Source organism: Schistocerca gregaria, chromosome 1, assembly GCF_023897955.1.
Source record: "Schistocerca gregaria isolate iqSchGreg1 chromosome 1, iqSchGreg1.2, whole genome shotgun sequence".
NCBI classification, from domain to species: domain Eukaryota; kingdom Metazoa; phylum Arthropoda; class Insecta; order Orthoptera; family Acrididae; genus Schistocerca; species Schistocerca gregaria.
Genome location: NC_064920.1, coordinates 413,443,323 through 413,469,641, shown reverse-complemented (window position 1 = coordinate 413,469,641; position 26,319 = coordinate 413,443,323). Strand labels below are relative to the sequence as shown.

Here is a 26,319-nt window from a genome sequence, read left to right as displayed (position 1 = left end):
ATGCAGCTAATTTTGAAAGTGTTGTGGCTCAGTGGTTTGAAGAAGATGATTCTTGTGAGGAAAGAAATGTTTTTGAAGATGCAAGTAATGAAGAATCAGCCAATGAACCTGCAGATGTGAATATTGAGGCAGACGACAGTCCTTCTGATAATATTACTTCATCAGAGTCTGAAAATGAAGAACCACCACAAAAAGGTATAGAAGACCACACATACATTAGTCGGAATGGAACGATTTGGAAATTAGATCCTCCTGCAACTTTTTGTACGCCTGTCCATAATATCATAAAGAAGGCACCTCGTCCCGCCCGTGGTTTGAAAACCTGTGAACCTGGGACTATTTCATCTCCAAGGAAATACTAGAGGAAATCATCAAAAGCACTAATATTGAAGGCAGAAGAGTGGCTGCTTTATGTGGTGAAATGTGGAAAAATGTTTCTCTTGCTGAAATGGAGGGTTTTCTTGGTCTTTTACTGCTTTCTGGTGTTGAGAAGAGTTGGGATGTCCCTGTTAGAGAATTATTCTTGGATGAAAAGGCAAATCCTACATATAAGGCCACCATGTCAGTAAATAGATTCAAGGATATAAGGAGATTGATTAGACTTTATGACAGGCGTACCTGTGAAGCTCGATCTGCAGATGACAAACTTGCAGCTGTTCGCTATGTATGGGAACTATTTCTTGACAAGCAAAAAAATGGAATGATTCCCAATGATTCGCTCACAGTTGATGAACAGCTAGTCCCATTCCGTGAAAGTAATAAGTTATTTTATGGAAAAGATAATGTTTTTATAGAAAGAAGAGCAGAGATAATACTCTTCAATTGATTAATTTCTGTATCTTCACCTATTTGACGTGTGATGAACTCAGCTGTGCCAGTATTGTTCAAAAATATACATTCAAAAACCCCAGCTGTTCATCATTTTGCCCACTCTGAGAATCCTGTAGCATTAAGAAGATTGAAGCAGACAAGAGGAATTTGCATGAGCAGCGGAGGAGGCAATCTGCTAAAAGCATTTTCATAATCAGCTTTATGCACAGTGGAACTGTTCAGGAGAATGAATGATGAATGTTGATATAAAATGTATTGACATTGAAGGTTTGTTGATATTAGTGCCAGTTAAACTTCACCCAGGATATGTGTACCTTCCAATTTCTTTCAATTGTTCTTTCCATTTTTTTAATTATTCAGTCAGCAATTACTAATCAGTTTCCATTCCATTACATTATTTTGCCTTCCCCTCTATTCTGCCACAATCCCCTGACAAAACGCACTTCTTATAACTGAATCTTCCATATCTCCCCTATCAATCCAATAATTGGTTCAAGAATCATGAAAGAAAGTTGTATCCATGGAAGAATTCTGGAGATACTAGAAGGTATCAGATAGATTATATAATGGTAAGACAGAGATTTAGGAACCTGGTTTTAAATTGTAAGACATTTCCAGGAGCAGATGTGGATTCTGACCACAATCTATTGGTTATGAACTGTAGATTAAAACTGAAGAAACTGCAAAATGGTGGGAATTTAAGGAGATGGGACCTGGATAAACTGACTAAACCAGAAGCTGTACAGAGTTTCAGGGAGAGCATAAGGGAGCAATTGACAGGAATGGGGGAAAGAAATACAGTAGAAGAAGAATGGGTAACTCTGAGGGATGAAGTAGTGAAGGCAGCAGAGGATCAAGTAGGTAAAATGACGAGGGCTAGTAGAAATCCTTGGGTAACAGAAGTAATATTGAATTTAATTCATGAAAGGAGAAAATATAAAAATGTAGTAAATGAAGCAGGCAAAAATGAATACAAACGTCTCAAAAATGAGATCGACAGGAAGTGCAAAATGGCTAAGCAGGCATGGCTAGAGGACAAATGTAAGGATGTAGAGGCTTATCTCACTAGGGGTAAGATAGATAATGCCTACAGGAAAATTAAAGAGACCTTTGGAGAAAAGAGATCCACTTGTTTGAATATCAAGAGCTCAGATGTAAACCCAGTCCTAAGCAAAGAAGGGAACGCAGAAAGGTGGAAGGAGTATATAGAGGGTCTGTACAAGGGCGATGTACTTGAGGACAATATTATGGAAATCGAAGAGGATGTAGATGAAGATGAAATGGAAGATTCGATACTACTTGAAGAATTTGACAGAGCACTGAAAGACCTGAGTCGAAACAAGGCCCCAGGAGTAGACAACATTCCATTAGAGCTACTGACGGCCTTCGGAGAGTCAGTCATGACAAAACTCTACCATCGGGTGAGCAAGATGTATGAGACAGGCGAAATACCCTCAGATTTCTTGAAGAATATAATAAGTCACTGCTGCAAAATACTAACGCGAATTCTTTACAGACAAATAGAAAAACTGGTAGAAGCCGACCTCGGGGAAGATCAGTTTGGATTCCGTAGAAATGTTGGAACATGTGAGGCAATACTGACCTTACGCCTTATCTTAGAAGAAAGATTAAGGAAAGGCGAACCTACATTTCTGGCATTTGTAGACTTAGAGAAAGCTTTTGACAATGTTGACTGGAATAATCTCTTTCATATTCTGAAGGTGGCAGGGGTAAAATACAGGAAGAGAAAGGCTATTTACAATTTGACAGAAACCAGGTGGCAGTTATAAGAGTCGAGGGACATGAAAGGGAAGCAGTTGTTGGGAAGGGAGTAAGACAGGGTTGTAGCCTCTCCCCTATGTTATTCAATCTGTATATTGAGCAAGCAGTGAAGGAAACAAAAGGAAAATTTGGAGTAGGTATTAAAATCCATGGAGAAGAAATAAAAACTCTGAGGTTTGCCAATGACATTGGAATTCTGTCAGAGACAGCAAATGACTTGGAAGAGCAATTGAACGGAATGGATAGTATCTTGAAGGGAGGATATAAGATAAACATCACAAAGGCAAAACAAGGATAATGGAATGTAGTCAAATTAAGTCGAGTGATGCTGAGGGAATTAGATTAGGAAATGAGACACTTAAAGTAGTAAAGGTGTTTTGCTATTTGGAGAGCAAAATAACTGATGATGGTCGAAGTAGAGAGGATATAAAATGTAGACTGGCAATGGCAAGGAAAACGTTTCTGAAGAAGAGAAATTTGTATAGATTTAATTGTCAGGAAGTCGTTTCTGAAACTATTTGTATGGCGTGTAGCCATGTATGGAAGTGAAACATGGACGATAAATAGTTTGTACAAGAAGAGAATAGAAGCTTTCGAAATGTGGTGCTACAGAAAAATGCTGAAGATTAGATGGGTAGATCACGTAACTAATGAGGAGGTGTTGAATAGGATTGGGGAGAAGAGAAGTTTGTGGCACAACTTGACTAGAAGAAGGGATCGATTGGTAGGACGTGTTCTGAGGCATCAAGGGATCACCAATTTAATATTGGAGGGTAGCATGGAGGGTTAAAATCGTAGAGGGAGACCAAGAGATGAATACACCAAGCAGATTCAGAAGGATGTAGGTTACAGTGGGTACTGGGAGATGAAGAAGTTTGCGCAGGATAGAGTAACATGGAGAGCTGCATCAAACCAGTCTCAGGACTGAAGACTACAACAACATATTAACATGATGTACTCTGAACCCTTCTGGTGTCTTCAGGTCTCCTTCACCTATACAGTCTTATTTCAAGATTCTTATACCAAATATTAGCAATGATTAAATTATGCTTTGTGAAAAATTTTATCATATGGCTTCCCCTTTCATTCGTTGCTCCCAGTACATGCTCTCATTCCATGTTTTCCTTCTCATCCTTTTTCCACTTTCTAATTCCTTTCCTGCCAACACATTTATACTTTTGTCTCCGTTAATGTTGTGAACAATTTTTTTTTATCTCACCATCCATTTTTTGCTGAACTGGTGAGCATACATACTTGTATTACTCTGGTGGGTAATGGCATTGTATCTATCATAACTGCAATAAGCTGTTCACTGTGCGTGCATAGAAGTTTCCAAGTATTCCTATTTTCTTGTTCATTTTTAGGTCTGCTCCTGCATTACATTAATTTGAGATGACCGCCTCTTGTCAGCAAGTGCATGCCAATCAGGCCTTTTAACAGATGCCCATCTAATGTGATTGCTCCTATGCTACGGCTACCTGTTTCATTGAGGCGTGCAAGCCAATCCACTGCAGTATGGTCTTGAAGTGGGGGGTGAAGCGGTGAAGTGTACAGAAATGTAGTTCTTTTGTACCTACTTGTATTAAGTTGTGTGTGTGTGTGTGTGTGTGTGTGTGTGTGTGTGAGAGAGAGAGAGAGAGAGAGAGAGAGAGAGAGAGAGAGAGAGAGAGAGCGGGGTGGGGGGGAGATTACAGCAGTTGGAGTTATCCTTCAGTATAAACTCTTTTTTCCCATCAGGCACTAGTTTGGATCAATTAATACATAACATATTTCATGGTCATATGTTACAGCTTTTTGTTAGACCATGCTGAAGCCAACATTGTAAGAGAGCAGTCTGCAATTGTACTAACAAATCTGAGCAGCCATATACGAGGAAAAACATTAGCATCTATTACTGCCCTAAAACAGGTAAGTACAAAGTTCAGACTCTAAAGCAGTGCAGAATATCATTGTAGTTTCCTGGTGTCATCATTTCATTCATGCTGATAAAAATTATAACCATTGTATTCTGTATCCTGATCATTCCAAGCATAGTTTAAATTGTAAGCATATTGTTTTGGATTAATGACTTCTGTTTCCCATTCCAGTACAGTCACTTAATAAATTGACAAATAACAGTTTTTTTAAAGAGTACCTTTGAAACTTATTCAGCTATAGTATATACCCCCAAGCATTTCAGAACCCATATGCACATGTAACAGGATCTACATTGTTTTCAAGCTTCATGACAGGTTAAAAGTGTCTGCTGTACCTATATTCAAGCCCGGAATCTTACTGTTCATAGGCAGTGCTCTTTGTGAATGGGTGATCCAAGCATGACTCATGACTTGCCCTCACAGCTTTAATTCCACTAGTATCTCTCTTGAACTTTCCAAACTTCACAAAAGCTCACACATAAGAAAAAAAAGCATTATCTTTTTAAGCCAAGGCTGTAAGCCAATAATGCACTGAACAAATTAGACTCCTGCTCAAATTCATCAGTGTCACTCCATGTCAGAAACCACCTTTTCTTTTCATCAGTCACACGACCATTTTGATGCAGCCCACCACGAGTTCTTCTCCTGCACACATCCTTTCATCTCAGAGTAGTACTGGGTATGCACATTGATGAGAAGATTAACTGGGAGGACCATGTGATGAGCTTAGCACTAAAACTAAATTCAGCATGTTTTGTGCTTAGAATAATGTCAAGAGTTTGTACCAGATTAGTATATTTTGGCTATTTTCAGTCCATTGCATCCTATGGGATAGTATTCTGGGGAAAAACAAATTGTCGTCTAAATGAGATTTTCAAATTACAAAAACGTGCTATTTGGATAATGACCCACAGCCCACCTCAAACAAATTGTAGGCCCCTTTTTAAAGCATTGAAAATTTTAACAATTCCATCATCAAGCATTCTGAAATGAAATGAAAACCAATACAGACTTCCATAATTACGATACACGGCAATGTAGAGATCCCCACATACAAGCTGTAACAAGTACCCGAAGTCAGAAACTTGGATGTAATCAAGGCGTCAAACTTTTTAATGCACTACCAAAACATATCAAAGAGCTGGAAAATGAGGATAAATTTAAAACTGTTATAAAGAACCACATGCTTGACAAATGTTATTACAGCATAAGTGAATATCTCTCCGCAACTGTATAACAATGTTGTTTAAGTTAATGTGACAAATGAAATTACATCAGTGCATAAGAAATTATGTTATAAAACACTTATTAGTTGTATATTGTATTAAACATAAGATAGATTAATATGAATTCAGCACAGATACAAATTTTGTAAAGATATTACATAGTTGTTAAAATGTACCCTGACAAATCCTATATCACAAATGTTATCAATGGGATAATAATAAATAAATAAAACCACACCATGAATTATTTATAGGATGTATTCCAATCTCTGTCTTCCTTTATAGTTTTATCCTCTACTGCTCCCTCAAGTACCATGGAAGTTATTGATTGATGAATTAGCAGATGTCCTATCGTCATGAACCTTCTTCTTGTCAGTGTCTCCTGTATATTCCTTCTTTCACCAATGCTTCAGAGAACTCCTCATTTCTTACCTTATCAGTTCACCTTATTTTCAACATTCTTCTGTAGCACTACATCTCAAATGTTCCAGTTTTCCCACATCTTTCACTACCATACAATGCCGTGCGCCAAACAAATATTTTCAGAAATTTCTTCCTCAAATTGAGGCCCATGTTTGATACTGGTAGATATATCTTCGCTGGGAGTGCACATTTGGCCAGCACTAGTCTGCTTTTTATGTCCTCCTTGCTCGATCCATCATGGGCTATTTTGCTGCCTGGGCAGCAGAATTCCTTAACTTCATATGCTTCATAATTCCCAGGTCTGACTTTACATTTCTCACTGTTCTCATTTGTGCTTCTTCTCATTACTGTTGTCATTCCTCAATTTAATCTCAATCCATATTCTGTACTCATTAGATTGTTCATTCCAATCAATATATCCTGTAATTCTTCTTCACTTTCTGAGGATGGCAATGTCATCAGTGATCCTTATCATTGGTATCATTTCACCTTGAATTTTAATCCCAATCTCGAATCTTTCTGTTTTTCCATCATTGCTTCTTCGATATATACATTGAACAGTAGGAGCAAAAGATTACATCCCTGTCTTACACCCTTTTTAATCCGTTCACTCATTGTTAGTCTTCCAGTCTCTTTGTTCCCTCTTGGTCCTTGTACATATTGTACATTACTGTTGGGGATATATGAGTAGTAATTTTGTATGTGACTGTGTATGCAGCAAAGTGCTGTGCAAGGAGTGTAATAGACCTCTATGACTGTTTTGTATGCTCTGTGGCATCACCTTAACTACCGATTGTGAATGCACTCTTCTGTGTAATGGATATTAAATCATAGTTTGCCTTGTTCGCACATTTTCCGTGTTCAGATTTACTTATTTCACTGTGCTAGCTCCAACAATTACCCATCTCTCCCTACTGCTTACTCCTATTTTTCTTCTCAGAATTTTGAACATTTTGCACCATTTTACATTGTTGAAAGATTTTTCCAGGTTCACAAATCCTATGGATATGTCTTGATTTTCTTCAGCTTTGCTTCCATTATAAATCATAATGTCAGAACTGCCTCTCTGCTGCCTCTACCTTTCCTAAAACCAAACAGATCATCATCTAACAGACCCTCAGTTTTCTTGTCCATTATTTTGTATCAAAGAGTAATCACTCTAAATAGCAACATGCTGAACAGTAAATACTCTCAGGTGTTCTCAAAGAACTGTGGAAGCAGTGTTCACAAAATAAGTGATGGTATTTCACAAAGCTGTGTTTTACCCACTTCTTTTTAATACGACATTCCAGAATCAAAATCCAGGAAATTTATTTGTGCTGATGATATTGCTATGATTGCTCAGGATCAAAGCTGTAGGGAAGCGAAACAACGCTAACATCAGACCTGAAGATGTTGAATGAATACCTGAGACACAACTCTCTCTGACCGGATCCTCAAAACACCATTGTATCAACATTCCACCTGCAGAGTAAACAAGCAAACTACAAACCTAACATCACATTTAGACACTTGGCTCTCCAATACTGCAACACTCCAAAGTACGTAAGTGTGGCCCTAGACAGATGTGTGGCATATAAATTCCATCTCCAAAATGTGGCAGCTAAAATCAAAGCTCAGAACAATGTACTGCATAAGTTAAAAGGAACTGCCTAGGGTGCCACTGCAACAGTCCTCAGTTCATCAGCTACAGCACTTTCACACTCAGTCACAGAATACTGCTGTTCTAGCACTGATTACCGGCACTTAACTAGTATTCCACCACTATCCATAAGAAGATCACAGTCATTGCTGAACATGTGAACAAGAATCAGAATTTATAAGTAACAATCCAGAGTTACCAATTCATTCAGGAATTTCATTATCAAAACCCTAGTGACTTAGGTCTAAAAAACCATCATGACACATTGAATCAGCTTGCAGGACAATAATTTCAGCATGTAAGAAACCTGGAATGATCAATGGCAGGAGTAGTCTTCCATGAAGTATCACTGATACTCAAATCTCCCTGGGAGCGACCAGGAGGTTTTCACGTATGCTGATGACACTAGTGCATACTAAATTGGATCAGAATAGACTGGGGCAGATGTGCAACTTTTCTACACCAATGGGGATGGAAGTCCTCCACTGAATGTTTGCTCAGGGCATTCAAAGGGACAATGGAAGACCTTCACAATTTGTGAAGCTGCAGAAGCTTCTGACTGGATTTCCATCTGGATTTAGTGCTATGAACCATTTAAGTACTTAAGAATGTAACATCAGAAGTCTTTGATGCCATGTGAAGAGAGAAGGGATGAAGCTGTTAATTGTAGTGCAGTTAGGCATTGGGCAAGCAGGTAATATGGTAACAGCTGGCATTCCAATACTGGGAACATCCTATGTATCAGCGGACTCCTGACTAAGTGTATGAATTGTCAGTCCAAGTGGAAGTATGAGAAGTGAGAGTGTGCAGAGTATTGAGAGAGATGAAGTGCAAAAATAGAAGCCACAAACCACATCATTACCTCCACCTATCCCAAGAGTAAATGGGTATGATGACAATGCAACCCACAATGAGTAGGACCAACAATAAGATAATTTTATAAGAACCATTGCATTCAGTGTGTTTAGACCAGACACTTCTCTACAAATACCTGTCTACATCGGATAGTGTTCCTATGGAACATAAAAGGAATACTGCCAACATTGTGGATGGAGCCTTATATATTGGCTTATGCATATAATCTTGAAATGCAGTTTGATTGAATGGCAGTAATGTATTTAAATTTGGCATAAACAATTCAGTGTATTGTTGTTAGCTAATGATTTTCACACAGTTCATTGTCCAAAAATAGTATAACTGAAAACCATGTCCTGTCATAGTTGCCAAATATAACAATTGCTCAGTGCCATCCTTTGCAATTTACCAGATTTTCTGAAATAACTATTCCTTTTAGAGCTATCTGTTTCACTGTTGGATGGACCTATATATGGTTGTTGAACTTAAAACTTGTGTCCAAAATTTCCAAATAAAATCTTAGTTTCTAATGATGGCGTCTTTGCAAATAATAATGTCACATGAAGTAAATAGAATTTAATAACACCAGTTTTTAGCAAGTTAAATTTTCTCTCTGATGTATCACTTACTGTTAGTGCATTCACTGTTTGTGTGATCTAAGATTTCCTGGAGTACAGAAATCTTCAAAATTTCTCAGATATTCAGCTGGGTTGCATCACCCAAAAGGCACGATATTTTGGCAAGCAGACTTCTTGCCATCTTCAGGCATTCTTGGCGTCGTCTAAAAGGCGCAATATTTTGGCAATATTTTGGCAAGTAGACTTCTTGCCATCTTCAGGCATTCTTGGAATCTGATTGATCTCTGATGGATGCCGGCTTTATATAATGTCCACCCCTCTCCCGCATCCTCCGTCTGGGCACTTCCGAACAGTCCGTGGCTGGTGGTGACGTAAGAGTGCCGCTGGGTGGATGGGGGAAGTGCGGCACCCCGCAACAGATCGTGGGCCAAAGCCCTTCCACGGCCACAGCCACTTACGGTACTCTGCCATCGTGGTAACAATGCTTTACCTTCTTCTTCAAGTGTCCTGACAGGAGTGGATTTCTGTGTAGACTCTCGTGTTTGAATCATTGTCAAAGCTGGATCCCAGGCCTTGCTTTACTGTTAACTGCTGTCTTTATTTATTAGTTCATCATGCGGCCAGATCTACACTGCCTCTTTGAGGATACAGTCCTAGAAGGTGTTCGATTGCTGTAACACCTTTGTGCCATTGTAGTTCATGTCATGTCCATGTGAGATGCAGTGCTCTGCCGTGGAATACTTGGTCGGTTGTGCGTTGTCTGTGTGCTGTTTATGTTCACTAAATCTCTCCTGTACTGTCCGCATGGTCTGGCCTACATACATTTTCCCGAACTGCCAAGGGATGCTGTAAACTCCCGGTTTCTAAAGTCCTAAGTCGTCCTAATAATGTTTATGTTTTTGATGGATGGCGAAACACGCACTTGACATTGTATTGTCTGAGTATTCTGCTGATCTTTGCCGACGTGTTCCCAAAATATGGTATAGTAGCCATTGCAACCGGCTTGTCTTCATCTGTACGGCCTGATTACGAATGTGTCGTCTACATTTCGAAAAAAGCAAGAGGGCTTGTAGACTGCCAACTAGAGAGCTTCTTCTCCAAAAGCCTCCATAAACATATTGGCCAATACTGTGGATAGTGGACAGCCCATCGCTACTCCATCTGTTTGTCCATAGTAGTTCCCATTGGACAGAATGTATATTGACATAATTACGAATTTGAAAACTTACGTTACTGTTGGCCGAATTTTTCTCCTATGATGCATAGGGAATCTCTTAAAGGTACCCTAGTAAAGAGGGATACCGGGTAAAAGCTCACCATGAGGCCATCTTGGCCCAGTCGCAAGTTCTGAGCTGCTGGGTGAAATGCACAGAGTTTCTGATGTGGTGCTGACATTTGCCCACAAAGGGACTGAGCATCAACATCAGCATAAAGGGAATTGCACAGTCCTACTGCCATGTAATGTATACAAACAAAAATTGTACGACCTATTAGAAGATGACACCTACCAGAGAATCAAAGGTGATCCTACCAACAGAGTGAAAAGGAAGACTATTGAGCTTCTCCAGCACACCTTTGAAGATAAGAAGATGCTGAAGAAACTTCGTTCATGAGTAGCTGCACCTCCTAGACTTTATGGAGCACCAACATAAGAATTAGCAAAACATCTGATGTTGCTCTGTCCCATTGTGGGCAAATGCCTGCACCACATCAGAAAGTCCGCGCATTTCATCCAGCAGATCCAGAACTTCTGAATGGGTCGAGAAGACCTCTGGGTGAGCTTTAATGTGGCATCCCTCTGTACTAGGGTACCTATAAGAGATTCCCTAAGTCTCATATTAGAAAACTTCGGATCAACAGTAATGAAAGTTTTCAAATTCGTAGATACGTCAACATACTTTCTGTTCGATGGGAACTACTGTGAACAAACAAATGGAGTAGCGACGGGCTGTCCACTATCATTAGTAGTGGCCAATATGTTTGTGGAGGCTTTTTGAAGAAGCAGCTCTCTAGTCGGCAATCTACAAGCTATCTTGATTTTTTTGATATGTAGATGATACATTAGTAGTCTGGCTGCAAGGGCAACAATGCTTCCAAGACTTTGTGCTGCACCAGAATATCAAGTTTACAATCTACTGTAAGCTGACACATACAGATTTGTACCTGTACGCCTCCAGCTGTCATGTTCCTTCACAGCGAGAGGTTGTTCTGAGCCCACTGGTGCACAGAGGATGCGAAATCTCGGACTGTGAGAGCCTAGCAGTTGAATTGCAGCACTTGCAGGCCATGTTCTGCACCAACAGTTTTAACAACCGGCAGATGAAATGCCCCTTAAGACCGAAGAAGCCGAAACCACAGCCTTCCGAGAACGAAGACAAACAGGTTGCGACGGCGATTATACCATATGTCGGGAACACATTGGCAAAGATTGGCCAAATACTCAGAAAATACAATGTCAAGTGCGTGTTTCGCCCTCCATCCAAAACAAAAACATTATTAGGATCAGTCAAGGACTACTTAGGACTCTGGAAACTGGGAGTTTACAGCATCCCTTGCCAGTGGGGGAAAGTGTATGTAGGCCAGAACATCTGGACCGTACAGGAGAGATGTAGTGGACATAAACATCACACAGACAACACACAGCCGACCGAGTACTCCATGGCAGAGCACTGCATCTCACATGGACATGACATGAGCTACAATGGCACAAAGGTGTTACAGCAATCGAACACCTTCTGGGACTGTATCCTCAAAGAGGCAATGGAAATCCAGCTGCATGGCGAACTAATAAATAAAGACAGCGGTTTCCAGTTAAGCAAGGCCTGGCATCCAGCTTTGAGTATGATTACAATAAAGACACTTGAAGAAGAAGAAACATTGTTCAGCAAGAGTTCAGGAAGGTGCCGTGGCTGCAGAAGAACTGTGGCCCATGATCTGTCGCAGGTCACTGCACTTACCCCACAACCCAGCGCCGCCCTTCCCCCACCACCAGCAGTGGACTGTTTGGAAGCGCCTAGGTGGGGGATGTGGGAGAGGAGTGGTGATTGTATAAAGCTGGCATCCATCAGAGGTCAATCAGACTCCCAGAATGCCTGGAGATGGCAAGAAGTCGGCTTACTTAAATATCGTGTCTTTTGGATGACACTACCTGGCTGAATACCCGAGAAATTTTCACCATTCAGCGTTTCTTCCCTAACTAGGTATCACTTTTATCATCTTAAGATTGCATTACAGAAATGACCAAATTCTTTGTCACATTTGAAATAATCTTTAAACTTCTGAGAAATATATTAAATTGTGAAATATTTTTTACAATTACTCAGTATATGCAGAGGTACAAATAATACAATACCATTTCTGTGCACTTTTTTACAAATTATTACTAATTCTGATATAAGTTTTAGGGATTACGTACATCATAGGAAAAGACATCAACTTTTTCTGTAACCTACCACAACACCATAGGTACTCTAACTACCAGAAAAGTAGGAACATTCTGGAAAGGGAAGGTGACAATATTGATAACCTTAGAACCTTCAACATCCACATCACATTTAGACATCACTGTTCCTGAAAATTACACTAACAGCTCTTAGCATTGTGGAATTGGTAAGATTTATGGGCGTTGTATTCTTGGATATCAGCCATAAGGGATTTAAAAGCAGTATCTCTTAAGGCACAGAGAATTCTAAAATATTTTTCAACACTTTTCTACACACAGTTGGAGAAGTGATTATCTAGACAAATTCAGTCTATTTCTTTTTCTCTTGTCCTCAGTATTGTTGAAGCTGTTTCCAAAACTATGCATAGAATAGCATTCATGCATCTCAAATTATGTGTGTTCCATGTAATTTTTCAGCCAAAAACTCAGTCTTATCTTTTGTGTGCAGTACAAGGAACAAGCCTGAAAAGAATCTGGGAACAGTGAACAGACTTTTCAATTTAATTATGCACTTTATTGTATCCACAATAGTGTAATACTTTATAAATTAGATCATCATCAATGTGTCTCTTAGTGCCTTTGCTTTACATTTTGACGATGTGGGGCTAGATTGTCCAATGTTTCAAACTCTTCTTTTTACCATTGAAACATGTGTGAACAAATAAAAGCTCTAAACCATTCATGGTATTGTGTAAAAAAAAGTAATAATCAACCAGTACCATGGTAGCCACCTCATTTCTGGAAAATTGCTTTCATTAATGACTTGGCTGGTCTGATTCCTAATGGTATTAGATAGAGCTGGTCGGATTCATAATGGTATTAGATAGAGATATAAGCTGTAAGTCCTTGTCCACATGGTCATTTCACAGTTAAGCTGTTGATCCAAACACTGTCGTGGAACTTGCTACTGTTCTTAACAAGTTTCCTCTATCTGTTGTGGTATTAAGGGAGCTCCTCCAATTTGTCATATGTTGCAGTCGATATTACAAGGGTACTCTAGAAAGTAAGTTCCGATTGGTCGCTAAATGGAAACCACAGTGAAAATCAGAAACATTTTATTTGCAAGAGTTAGCTACACCTTCCTGATACTTCTCTACACTATCACCGCTCCGACTTAGACATTTGTCGGAGCGTTATACCAAATTTCCAACCCCATTGTCATAGAAGGCAGCTGCTTGTGCTTTCTGATAATTTTCTATGCTGGTCTATAGTGCGTAGCTTGCACCCAAGTGGTGTCTTTGTATCTAGTGTTTCATGTGAACAGAGATGATTATTATGGACGAGCCAATTAGGGCTGTGTTGTGGCTTATCAAACACTTCCCATCGAAAAGGCTGCAGGAGAGTCTTCACTGCTCCTGCAGGGTGCAGCTGAGAATTGCCATGAAGAAGGAAGTGCATGGCGGTTGTGTTAGGTGGGCTGCATTCATTAAGGCGAAGCATCTCAGTGGGCCCTCGTACTTGGCGGGAGTCATTGTTGTTCTAGGGACCTTTACTCGCTCACAGTGTGCTCACAACTGAAAAGAGCATCTTGATGCAATCGACAGTCATACTAGAGACACTACTCAACACATCCGTGCAAAGCTAAATCAGATTTTCACCGTGGTGTCCATTTCGCAACCAATCAGAACCTCCTTTCTGGACAACCCTCGTAAATACATTGATATCTTGCTTGGCACCAATCTTTAAAGCAAAGTGCTCATTTGAGGCAGTCTCTTAGCAAATGCTGTCTCACTAAGTAGCATGTGTCAGGGAAAACAGAAATGGTCCATATGATGTAAGCATCATAGCCATTTAAGGTGTTACATGGTCACTTCATGTTACATCTAGAAAGTTTCTTAAGCACCACAGGCAAAAGGTGTTGAACTTACATTCTAGTTTAGCATTTGATGCCCAGGTCTCAGCACCATACAGAAGGGAGCTCAGCGCACATGCCTGATAGAGTGTTTTTGTCGTCACCATAAGATGTGTGTTTTTCCACACTCTTGTGTGGAGCTTCCTGAAAGTATTTGCTGCCTTCCCAATTCTCGCATTTATTTTGTCATCCAGAGAGAGATCTTCTGACACTACCAATCCAAGGTAGCATAATTTGTCGACTACATTCAACAGAGAGCCATCCAATCTTATGATAGGCATATCCATGTATGCTTGTGCCATGATCACAGTCTTCTTTACATTCAGAGACATAAGTAAGAGCTTGCATGCAACAGGAAATTTGTCCATAAGACTTCGAACATCCTCTTGTGTAAGAGCTGAAGTTCTGCATTTGAATAAGAAGTTGCTTACATTAAGTCCTCATCATGATAGCTCTCGGATCTGAGTAACAAGATGTAGTAAAGTTTCCTGTCAGTTGTACTGGGTAGTTGGATGTCCATATTTGTTGTGCTGAATATGACTTTGGGAAGTAACAAGGAGGATGCACCAAACATCTTGTGGGAAGTTGACAGTTGAGAAATTTCTCCTGTTGCCTTTGGGGTTATGTTTTCCAGATCCCAGAAGAGGCTGGAGTAGTGTTTGAACCATAGGTGCAGTTTCCAATTGCAATCCATGTTGGCTGTTCCATCAGTCCCCTTAAGTAAGACATTCAATTTGGGGATGAGCTCTTTGGCCCTTTTGATACCCAGATACATCTTCCCAGCATTGATACACTCCTTTATACAACACTTACACAACGTTTTCCCAATATGTGCTAAAGCAGTTTCAGGCAGTGCACTGAACAATTGCCTTTTAAAATGGTTTTCCACAATCTTCATAAATAAAAATCGGACTGTAAACTTTTCAATGGATCACACTTTTTTTAATGCAATAAAAATGATGTACATTTTATCTTAAGATGCACAGCTATAGTTGATTCTCAGGTTTTAACTTAGAGTTTTAATAAGAAACAGAAGTTGTATCTTAGGAAAACTTACGTTGTTACATGCAAGATTTCTTCATGGAGAGTTAATTTCATTAGCTCTTTAAAACGGGAATATAGTGCTCAAAAAATTTTCACTGTTATGTACATTTTTATAACTGCACTAGCAAACTTGGGAATGCTTTGCAATTGCTAAATATGTATGGGAATTGGGTATATATATTAATAGAACCTTCATTAGGATGTAGTTGCTTAAAATGACTGGACTAAATCTATTGGAATCATTTATATGGAGGCATGAGAGAGACCTCTCCAACTGCTGGGTCTGTGAGGACAGTATTCTACATAGTTTTAATCTGCGAATGAGTAGGATTAAAAAAAAGTCAGACTGTTCAGATTCCATAATACTTTCCAGATCATGAGCCCCTAAGCTATAAGTTCAACTTTCCTGTATTCTGCTAAAATCTGCCGTGAGGAAGCAAACAAAACAGCACATAGCTGTGCATACAATTTTTGTGTTAAATTATATGTAAAAAAAAATGAATATATGTGTGGGAAACAATTTGTCTAATGATTTACATGCCTTGCTGTCATAGTTGAAACTGACTGCAAGGAAGAAAATAGAATTACACATTTTCAAAGAACAACATTTTCTTTTTCGCAGTCGATTTTAAAAGAAACACTTTACATTGTTGTTTAAAGATTTTATTTATTTTTATTTTATTTTAGTTTACACTGTCAACAAATGATCATCTCATGATTTTGTTTTGTAATATACTGAAGTACTTTATTTTAGTTTACATGGTCAACAAATAATCATTTCAAGATTTTGTTGTTTTTTATTGTAATAGTACAATAAATAAATAAAAGTAATAGAAAATTTTAAACAGTCATGTATTGGTTTAGAAAGGAATGAATACTGTAGCAGCTGCTGTTGAAAAATGAAATTGAAATTCTTTTATTATGTTTTTCAGCCTCAAGTCACACAAAAAGTATCATGACCAGGTTGAAGTTCTTAGAAGGTCATCATAAGATGATATTAGAAGCAGTTCACATGCTGCCCACCTACCGACATAAATTGCACAAGTTGAAGTTGAAACCAGTTAAGATATTGTTTGTGTGCCCTGAGCCTGAAAATGCAACAAAATAAATTTATTTATATTAATCACTGTGCTCCCCTTAGGCAGTATGCCTAGTCTCTGTAATTTTGTGATTGTCTACTGATGTTATGTCTAACGTGTTACCTTATCTTGTGGTAAGTTGCAAGGATTATGTAGATTTTGTTCCAGAACATGTTCTTGACATCTTTCATACTGTATTTTAATTTGCTTCTCCTAACTGAGCATGTATGTTGTCTATTGATAGGATGCAGTATCTAGTATGCTAGAACTGCTTAAGGAAAATAACTTCTATAGGGAAGCAGGAATTGTAATATCCAGACTGTTTTGTGGTGACAAAATTACTCCAGGAGGATATGTTCCAGCACCAGTCGAGGCATATCAGCAACAGGATGTTTCTGGTTCTAACCACCTCTTTGGCCATTACCTGATGATATATGGAGGTACACCATTGGCAGAAGGTCAGTGACAATTCAGTGTTAATTATTCCATTTCACATATGTATTGTATTATTAATTTGGAATTAAAGGAGATGATATGACAGAGGGGATGGAAATTGTTGGACAAAGAGTGGGAGGGGGGACACTGCATAGGTTGAAGCCAGGATAATTTTGAGATCTTCCATCTGTGCAATTCAGAACAGCTGGTGATGGAGGGAAGGATTGAGATAACCTGTGTTATGAAGCAGCCAATTGAAATCAACCACACTACATTCAGCACAGGGTGGTCCCCTATTGCTTTTAGCCACAGTTTGGCAGTGGCCGTTCATCCTATTGGACTAGCTGGTATAAAAGATGACTACTTTCATATGTGGCCTGGCTTCTGGTGGGGTTAAGATAATCCTGTGTCAGGACTCGAATAGGAAGTGCTGGGTTGGTGGATTGGGCAGGTCTTGCACTTGGGTCTTCCACAAGGATATGACCCCCTTGGCAAGGGATTGGGAATGGCATAGCAATGGATTAGGATGTGGAGATTGGTTGGGAGATGGAAAACCACTTTAAGAGGGATGGGAAGGATCTTGATTAGGTTGTCTCTCATTTCATGGAAAAGCAGTGATAAAGGATATGGTAGAGTTGTTTCATTCCAGAGTGTTATTGGGTGATGCTGGTTCTTGCTGTTGTTGGGAGGATTGGCAGTATGTGGTGAGATAAGACGGACTGTCTGAGGCTAGTGCCTGTCGGTGAAGGTCTTTGTGAGCAAACTGAGAAAGCATACTGAGAAAGAAAGGTCTTGTCAACAGATACGTCATCCCTGGCTAGTCAAGCTGTATGGGAGAGATTTTTTTGGCATGAAAGCTGTCGAAATGTAGATATCGTTGGTGGGTATAATGTGGACAGGGGTGTGCACGGAACCATCAGAGAGGTGGAGGTAAGTGTCCAGGAAGGATAGGGTTGAGAAGGATCAAGTGTTGCGAAGGGTAGAGAAGGCATTGAGGTTGTGAAGGAATGGGTATACAGTGTTATGGACCTGAGTCGGGATCATAAAGATATCCTCAATTAACCTGCTTTGCAACCTGGCCCATCTGGATTCTTCTCTCTAGCATCAGCTTTTATTAACTGTGCAGATGGGAGTCATCCTTACAGCACATTCTCCACTCCCAAAATTATCCGGACTTCCATCTACAATAAGATACCCCACATCCAACACCACCACCACCACCACCCACCCACCCACCCACCCACCCACCCAACACTTCCCCTACCCTCCCCGCCCCCCGCCAACCCCTCTGTCCTATCGTCTTATCCCGTTTCATGTCTCCTCACCCTCATTGTGCACTGTTCTCTAGCAATGCACCCCTCTTTTTTTCCTCCTTCTCTTTTCCCCTCTTCTCCTTTTCCACTTCCCGTATCCCCCGTCCCTCCCCCAGAGTCGCTTGATGAGGACCTGGCTGCCTTGTCCTGTTGCTATCAGTCTCTGCATGCTTCTCCAGACAGCAGTTTCCCTCCCCCCACCCCCCGTACTCCTGCTATCCCTCCCCGCTGAAGACCTTGCTGTCGTGTGCCTAAAACCCCCCCTCTACTACTACTACTACTACTACTACTACTTTCCCGACTCATTCTGGATTGCTGCTTCTGCTCAACATGACTGTTTCATTGTGGCTACAGCGGATGGAGATTGCAGTCATGTGTAAGGTTTGCTTACTTGTGTAAATGTGTGTGTGTGTGTTTTCTTTTCTGAAGAAGTCTTTCGCCAGAAGCTAAAGTGTAACAGTCTTTTCATACTGCCTGTCTGCAACTCAGCATGTCATCTTTAATACGGGTAGCAACCTATAATTTTCACAATATTCTTGATATTCCAAATTGTACATTCCTTTGTTTAGCAGGTACTGTAAAACTTGCTCAGATTGGCGTGTGTATAATTCAGAAATCTGCCCAAACTGTACAAGTATTTCAATCCTGACGCATTCAGCGCACTTTTATATGCTGATTTTTTGTATAAAGCAAAACTTACCTAACATGGAAATGGAAAGCAAATCTTAGAACACACTTAATAATTCACTGCATAAAGTGGAAAAGAGCCTATACAGTACTACTGTATTACTTCATTAGTTATTCACAACTCTACAAGGACGTTACTTTTAACACACAAAACCAAGAAAAGAGGTCCAGCGCAGCACACCGCTGCTGGTGTGCACCTAAAACTGCACCGCTCTGTGCAACAATGAATAAATTATGCTCAGTGTTGGTACAGTACATCAAAGGAAACGGTTCATTCATCAGCGCTGTTTTTGCCGGCTTTCTTGTTTTCCTCATTATTGACGCACGCCAGCACATACAGGAACATTGTTGCGCAGCTACAAACATTCTGCTGCAATGTGCACAATGAAGGAGATGGGTATTGTTCCATTAAATGATGGTTTTGCCCAGCAAGGTCACCATTTTCTGTCAGTTTCAGTTGACTAGTACTGTAGCACTTTTAAGAGATACAGTAACATGATGTTGAACAAACGGTATGTGTCGCTAACACTGAATGAAAAGATTAATGTAATCAAGACAAGCGAGAAAGACAAACTCTCTGTGCGCAAAATTATGTCGTGTTTCATATGCAGTAAAACACAAATTTATGAGAATTTAAGAAACTAGGATAAGATTTGGGACGAATGGATGAAAGAGAATGGGCAGATAAAAAGAAAGGCAAAGAAGACCGGCAATGATCAAATTAATGAATTAGTGTTGGAATGGTTCGTAAGTATGCGGTCAAAAATCTTTCCTTTATCTGGATGCATGTTGCAGAGTGAGCCTCTGAGAGTCACTAAAGAACTTGGAATTATGGAGTTTAAGGCATCCACAAGATGGCTGGACAGTTTCAAAGCTAGGCACAATGTGATGTGGAAATGAAGTGTGTGGGTAAGCTAAGGATGAGCAGGAAAGTCTAGCAACAGGATGGAAGACAATACTGTCCAACTTAATTGTGAATTGTGACCTTAAATACATGTTCAGTGCTGATGAGACGGGACTGTTTTATGGTGTACTGCCCTCAAAATTGTTAGCAACTCAAGGTGAAAAGTGCACCGGAAACACTCACATTGCAAATTACGCCTCCAACCTTGTCGCACATATTTTTCTCTTCATCCCAACCATGTGTAATTATGGTGTGCGTAATCTGGTTGTTCTCCATCAGAAGATTCTTAAATTTTACTTTCCTTTCTTCACCCTCAATTCCAAAATCCAAGCATCTTCCCGTGCAGTGAAGTGAAGTTTTATATTTACATAAGAAATTTGTTCCCAGCACCACATCTTTTACAAGTCCATTCACTACAAAGCATCCTATACTAAAATGATTCTACTCACTCTTGAATTCAAAGAGCACTTCTTGACTTACGGGCATACTTAAAGAGCCAACTGCCGTTTTGATTTTTACACTATTTACAGGTAATAATACTAATTTCTGAAACTTCCTGGCAGATTAAAACTGTGTGCCGGACCGGGACTCGAACTCGGGACCTTTGCCTTTCGCGGACAAGTGCTCTACCAACTGAGCTACCCAAGCACGACTCACACCCCGTCCTCACAGCTTTACCTCTGCCAGTACCTCATCTACTAATTTCTTATTCTTTACCCTGTGTACAAATCCTTTCGACATTGCTGACACATTATGTCCAGAATCGAGCAGTGCGTCTACTTTTTTGTCATTTAGTTTAATTTCAATGATAGGCTGAACATTAATCATTTCTTTTCACTCCAAATACTGTTTCCTCAATAAATCATTTTCTATATCTCGTCCCTTCTCTTCCATCTCTAGAGTACACATATCCTGTTTGATCCACCCCTCAGTTTCATATTCGTCCTAAAATAATTCATTAAATGCTTCTTTCGCCCCAATTCCTTTTATTCTCTCTTCTAGGCCTCTCACTACCTTAAAATTTTCTCAAGTCCACAAAGGAGAAAATAACGATCATAATGTTCTACCGTACCATCGTCAATCAGTTACAGTAAAATCACATTTCTCCTTAAGATACCATTCTGTCCAGATATCACTTTCTATATTAGAATCTAACTGTATTCTCCCTTAAAATTATTGACATTAGTAGCTACATCATTATCATGAAATAAAGCATTAATTTTTATATCCATGTCATTACAAACACCCTCACAAACAGCACTTTCAACGGCCACTGATATATCATACAACTCGCTACATAAATCCTCATTTACTTCTGTTGACAAATCTCCAATATAAGAACTGCCCATAGTTTCACCATCCTCTGCCATTACATAACATAAGATTTGAACATGAGCATAATACCTTTTCCTCTCCTATACGCTCCTGTGCCACATTAATTGCAGATCACACATTAAATTCAGGTCCACTTTCATTCTCAAACAAACATTCACTATCCATAGATCGGCTTCACCTCCATTAGTAGAAGGATATGCACAGATTTCTTCCTCTGAAATATTAGTACTAGCAGCCTCAACTTACATAAGTTAAACACATAAAACATCATTACTATCTTCCTTCAAAAATAATTCACCGATCTGTGCCAGTACACACACAGATTCAGCAAGAGCTGATGAGACTAATGCTACACCGCCCTTATTAACCTCCATAATAACTTTCGTCATAACAATATCACTTGAAACATCATCACCTTCATCACTATAATCATTACACTGGTTAGTATCTCTTTAGAATTTTCTATACCATCTGAACTCCACCAAATTCAGCTCCACCTCAGTCTCCTTTACAACAAATATTCTATTACCTAATGAGTCAGTAAGGCGTCATGCTGTCATTGCTCAGTGTGTTTTGTGTGGAGGAAATGTTGATCTGATGCTTAACTGGAAATACTGATAATTTAAATTTACTATATCTTTTAAAATAAATAAAGTTACAGAGTTGATATTTACAATGGTTATCATTTTAATGATTCCCTTCTATATGAAATGTCAGTCATTAAGATCAACCAAAGCATTCAGATTTTATCATTCAGGTCTTTGATATACAAAACTTGTTAATTTCACTTTAACAGTAAATCCTATACTATTATAGATATGATCAGTATTCAAGTTTTATTTTGATCCCCACGAAAATTTATGGAGGATGGCAGATTGAAATTACTGTGGCTTCATTCCCTGCATCACCACATAATTAAATAGTTTCCACAAATTGTTCCCTTTGTAGCTGATCTTAGGTCTGCCATATTTAACACCTACTGCGTCTCCTTGGCCACAAACGACTTCTCATGGGTTTTCCTGTGACAATAGACAGCTGTGAATTTCCCGATCTCGTGGTGAATCTGTACCCTCTGTGGCACGTGGTCCTGCACGACGGGTTATGTTTCACAATTCCTGTAGGCTGACTTTTTCAGCCATATATTTAAATGAGAGCACAATGATCGTTAACTCACAATGTTCACCTGACCTCATGCCATGCAATTTTTTTCTTTGTTGTTCTATCAAAGATTGTTTCTATGTTTCACCACTACCTAATGATTTTCTGGAGTTGAGACACAGTGTGCAAGAGACTATTGCTTGTGTCACTCCCGACTTGTTAAGTGAAGTGTGAGAAAAATTGGGTTTTAGTTTGGATGTGCGCCATATAACTCAAGGTGTACATATGGAAATTTGTAAGAAAAACTACATTACCTTCAATTTGAAGTATAATTTGTTGTAAATTGTCTCAATTAAGCTGGTATAATACATCATTGAAACCAGGACATTCTTTTATGGGCACCCTGTACGTAATATTTTGAGAATTGTAATTATTGATAGTTAAACTATTATTTTGTTGTATATATTATTCCAGGATCAAGTAGTTGTTCAGATGGCAATGAGCCTCATTTGCTCACAACACCTGGTCTAGTCAAGTCATTGTGTTGGTTCATACTGAACATAGTGACAATAAATCCAGAGGAAACTTTGTGCGAAATTAACCATTGGGGACTTATACGAATTTTATTGAGGTAAATATTCAACGGCCTTATTCAAATATTTTAGTGTTATTTGTAATGGATTTAGTTTTGTTAGCCTTTATGGAACCATAGTTATTGGTTGGGTGCTGAGTTGCATATTTATAAGTGTAGTACACTTTTGAATGTAACACTAGCACTGGATATTAAATTATATATGGCAGATTTTCTGCTTTTAGAAGTTTATACTTGTACTTCCTTTGTCGTGAAACAATGGCCAAAATATTATACATCTTTTGCTGCCTGTAAATTCTTCCTTCACCTCTCCTCTCTCTCTCTCTCTCTCTCTCTCTCTCTCTCTCTCTCTCTTTCCGCTCTCTATGAATGAAAATCAGGCTCCTGACTTGAACACTTTCTTATTATGTCATTCCTACCTCAATTTCTTCTTCAGCATTTGTGTGAGGGATGTAGTTATCAGCATCAGTTGAATTTATATGCATTTTTACGACATGGAAGATACATACTGCCCATTTTGTTAGAAACCACATTTATGAACCAGATGAGGCTTGTTTAATAGAAAACAGAACAACATATGTGCAAAACCTGTTCACGCAACTGTGATAAAAATGTTGAATAAGTATTCCACAAACTGGAAGAGAACGAATCATATTTATGGTGAGTAGCAGTCTGTCCTTTTCATAATTTTTAAATGAGAAGAATATTACAAAACTAGGCTGTCTCCATGGTCTGGTGGCTAGAATTAGTGTCTGCTAATGCAGAAGCTACGGATTCGATTCCTGTTGAACCTTTCAGATTTTTTTTGTAGTAAAGAGGTTTGGCACACCTTCTGAGGTGAAATAAGAAGCTGCTCAGTAATATAAGCAGCAAAATTATATGTAAAGAATAGACTGCTATTACCACATAGAATAGGTGTTGAGTGGCAAACAAGCACACTGAAAAAAAGACTGCTAGATATTGTAAGCTATTGAATGAAGTCTATCAACAAAGGTGCCAAGGCTCGTCTGTGATTTGTGTGATTGTGCCTGCCTTGTTTGTTTTTTAAATAAGAAAATTGATACACAAGCCCCTGAAGGCTTGTACCAGGATAATGGCAACATGATTCTTATTTTATCAGAAAAACTGATGCAGGGTAATTGGTGTATGCCATAGAGCCTGATGAGCCTATTATTTAAGCAAGTTTGACACTATTTATTGACCAAAATGAAGCTTTATTGCTACTTGATACAACACTGCTTTAAAGACGAGTAAATGGTTTTTTTTATTATTTTTTTTAAATTTTTTAAACACCTTATCCCCTCTGATTTGAATTTAGATTTTTCATTTTACAACAGTATCTGATCTGCCGCATTTTACAATTTGTTTTCATTTTATCGGTAGGCTCAAACTATAGATAATGAAGTGGACTTTAAAAAGTACTCATCACTGTCAGCTCTTGGTAAGGTACAAGTAATAGGATTTATAACTTCGTAGGCTCTCAGTAAAAACTCAGAATGAAGTGTTTGAATTGTCCATTTGATTTGCTTCCAGAAATGACACAAAAACACTGTCTCTCTCTCTCTCTCTCTCTCTCTCTCTCTCTCTCTCTCTCTCTCTCTCTCTGTTGCAGTGAATCACCTTTCCTTCCTCACATTGTTCTGTCCTCCTTTTTCCTTACATATAAAAAATCAGTAGCTCCTAAATATTTGATGTTACTGACTTCAATTTTGTTTGGCTTGGTACAGAATTTTACAAGGTCAGTAACACACTTCTGAATAAATTAGTAAAGGTAGGTGCTGTACGGAAAAAAATCTTTAATTGAAGGCATTGCTGCAATAACCTGATATGTCCGCATCTGGCTGAAAATAAGCATTTACTACTATTGCTTAGTATGAATATTGCTCAATCATCTGGTGCAAGAATGAGACTTGTATATGGGACCAATTGAGAATAATGTAGGCACTGGATTTGTAGATGTCAGGTGTTTGGGACAAGAATCAGACATGTTCCTGGATTGCCTTGTCATTGCACCAAACAGTAGGTAGATTCTGGCTTGTGAAATACACCCAAGGAGTTCACTATGGTTGATGCTATACAAGATCCATTTGTTTAGACTTCTTGTCCCATCTCAGAAAGCTTTTCCAGTCTAACGTTAAGAGTGCTCATAACAAGAAGTTTACTATATCAGATCACAGTTTCTTTGAGTACTCCACTGCACACAATCATGTACTTCATGGTAGTACATCATGATCACAACTTAACCATAATGATTTTGTTATTCAGTAAGCCTCAACTACATTGACTTTTCCTGATGAAAAACTTTACAAAGCGCCTCTGCCAATTAAAAGCACCTATACCAATTAAACCTCAGAAATATAAACATGTAACCAAGCTTGCCAAAATTATGTGCAGCTTGAGACATGTAATTTTATTGTAATTTGGTCTGTAAGAGAATTGTTACAGACACTACATACAGTTCATGTGAAATGCTAATATTTATTGTTTCTTTAGTTGTTTGTTTATTTATTTAACATCATACTAAAAAAAAGTTGTTTTTTGTAAGTGAGAGGCAAGTGCAATATTTAAAAAGTCAATTAATATCATAATAAAAAGTTTGTTTGCATTTTTTCCCAATTTTTGCACTGTTTTTTGTGTTTGACTTGAAATTATGTAAACATGACTTACTTGGTTATTGCACCAGAACATTCATTTAATTACAGACCCTTTTAAATAGAGGTTTTCCATATCTGTTAATCATACACAACTATATTCTAACAATGAAAAGAATCAATTATTGATAATACAATTTAAATGGGTTGATAAAATATCTACTCACCAAGTGGCAGCTGGGGAATACATACAAACACACACACATACAAACACACACACACACACACACACACACACACACACACACACAAAGGAATTAACTTTTACAAGCTTTTGGAGCCACTGCTTTTGGTGGAAGAGTTGGATGGGTAGGAAGAGGGTTGAAGGAAAAGGACTGGAGAGGTTTAGGGAAAGGAGTACAGTTCAGAAAAGTCACCCAGAACCCCGGGTCAAGGGAGACTTACCAAACAGGATTTGAAGGAAAGACTCAGTTCCTTCTCATCCTGTCTGATAAGTCTCCCCTGACCCGGGGTTCTGGGTGACTTTTCTGAACTGTACTCCTTTCCATAAACCTCTCCAGTCCTTTTCCTTCTCCCCTCTTCCTTCCCCTCCAACTCTTCTGACAGAAGAAGGAGTCACTGGCTCCAAAAGCTCACAAATTATATTCTGCAGTAAAAACGTATTTTAGATACA

The 26,319-nt window shown here is 38.9% G+C and overlaps 1 protein-coding gene across 2 annotated transcripts in view; it reads left to right on the top strand.

The window, feature by feature from the left end:
* The window catches only part of LOC126350104 (rotatin), a 372,299-nt gene that overhangs the window by 251,144 nt on the left and 94,836 nt on the right, over positions 1-26,319 (top strand). For both annotated transcript variants that reach the window (XM_050002488.1, XM_050002487.1), the window contains 3 exons: positions 4,404-4,521; positions 16,915-17,128; positions 22,917-23,073. In XM_050002488.1, coding sequence (XP_049858445.1) covers positions 4,404-4,521; positions 16,915-17,128; positions 22,917-23,073 — 489 coding nt within the window. The remainder of the gene's footprint in view (positions 1-4,403; positions 4,522-16,914; positions 17,129-22,916; positions 23,074-26,319) is intronic.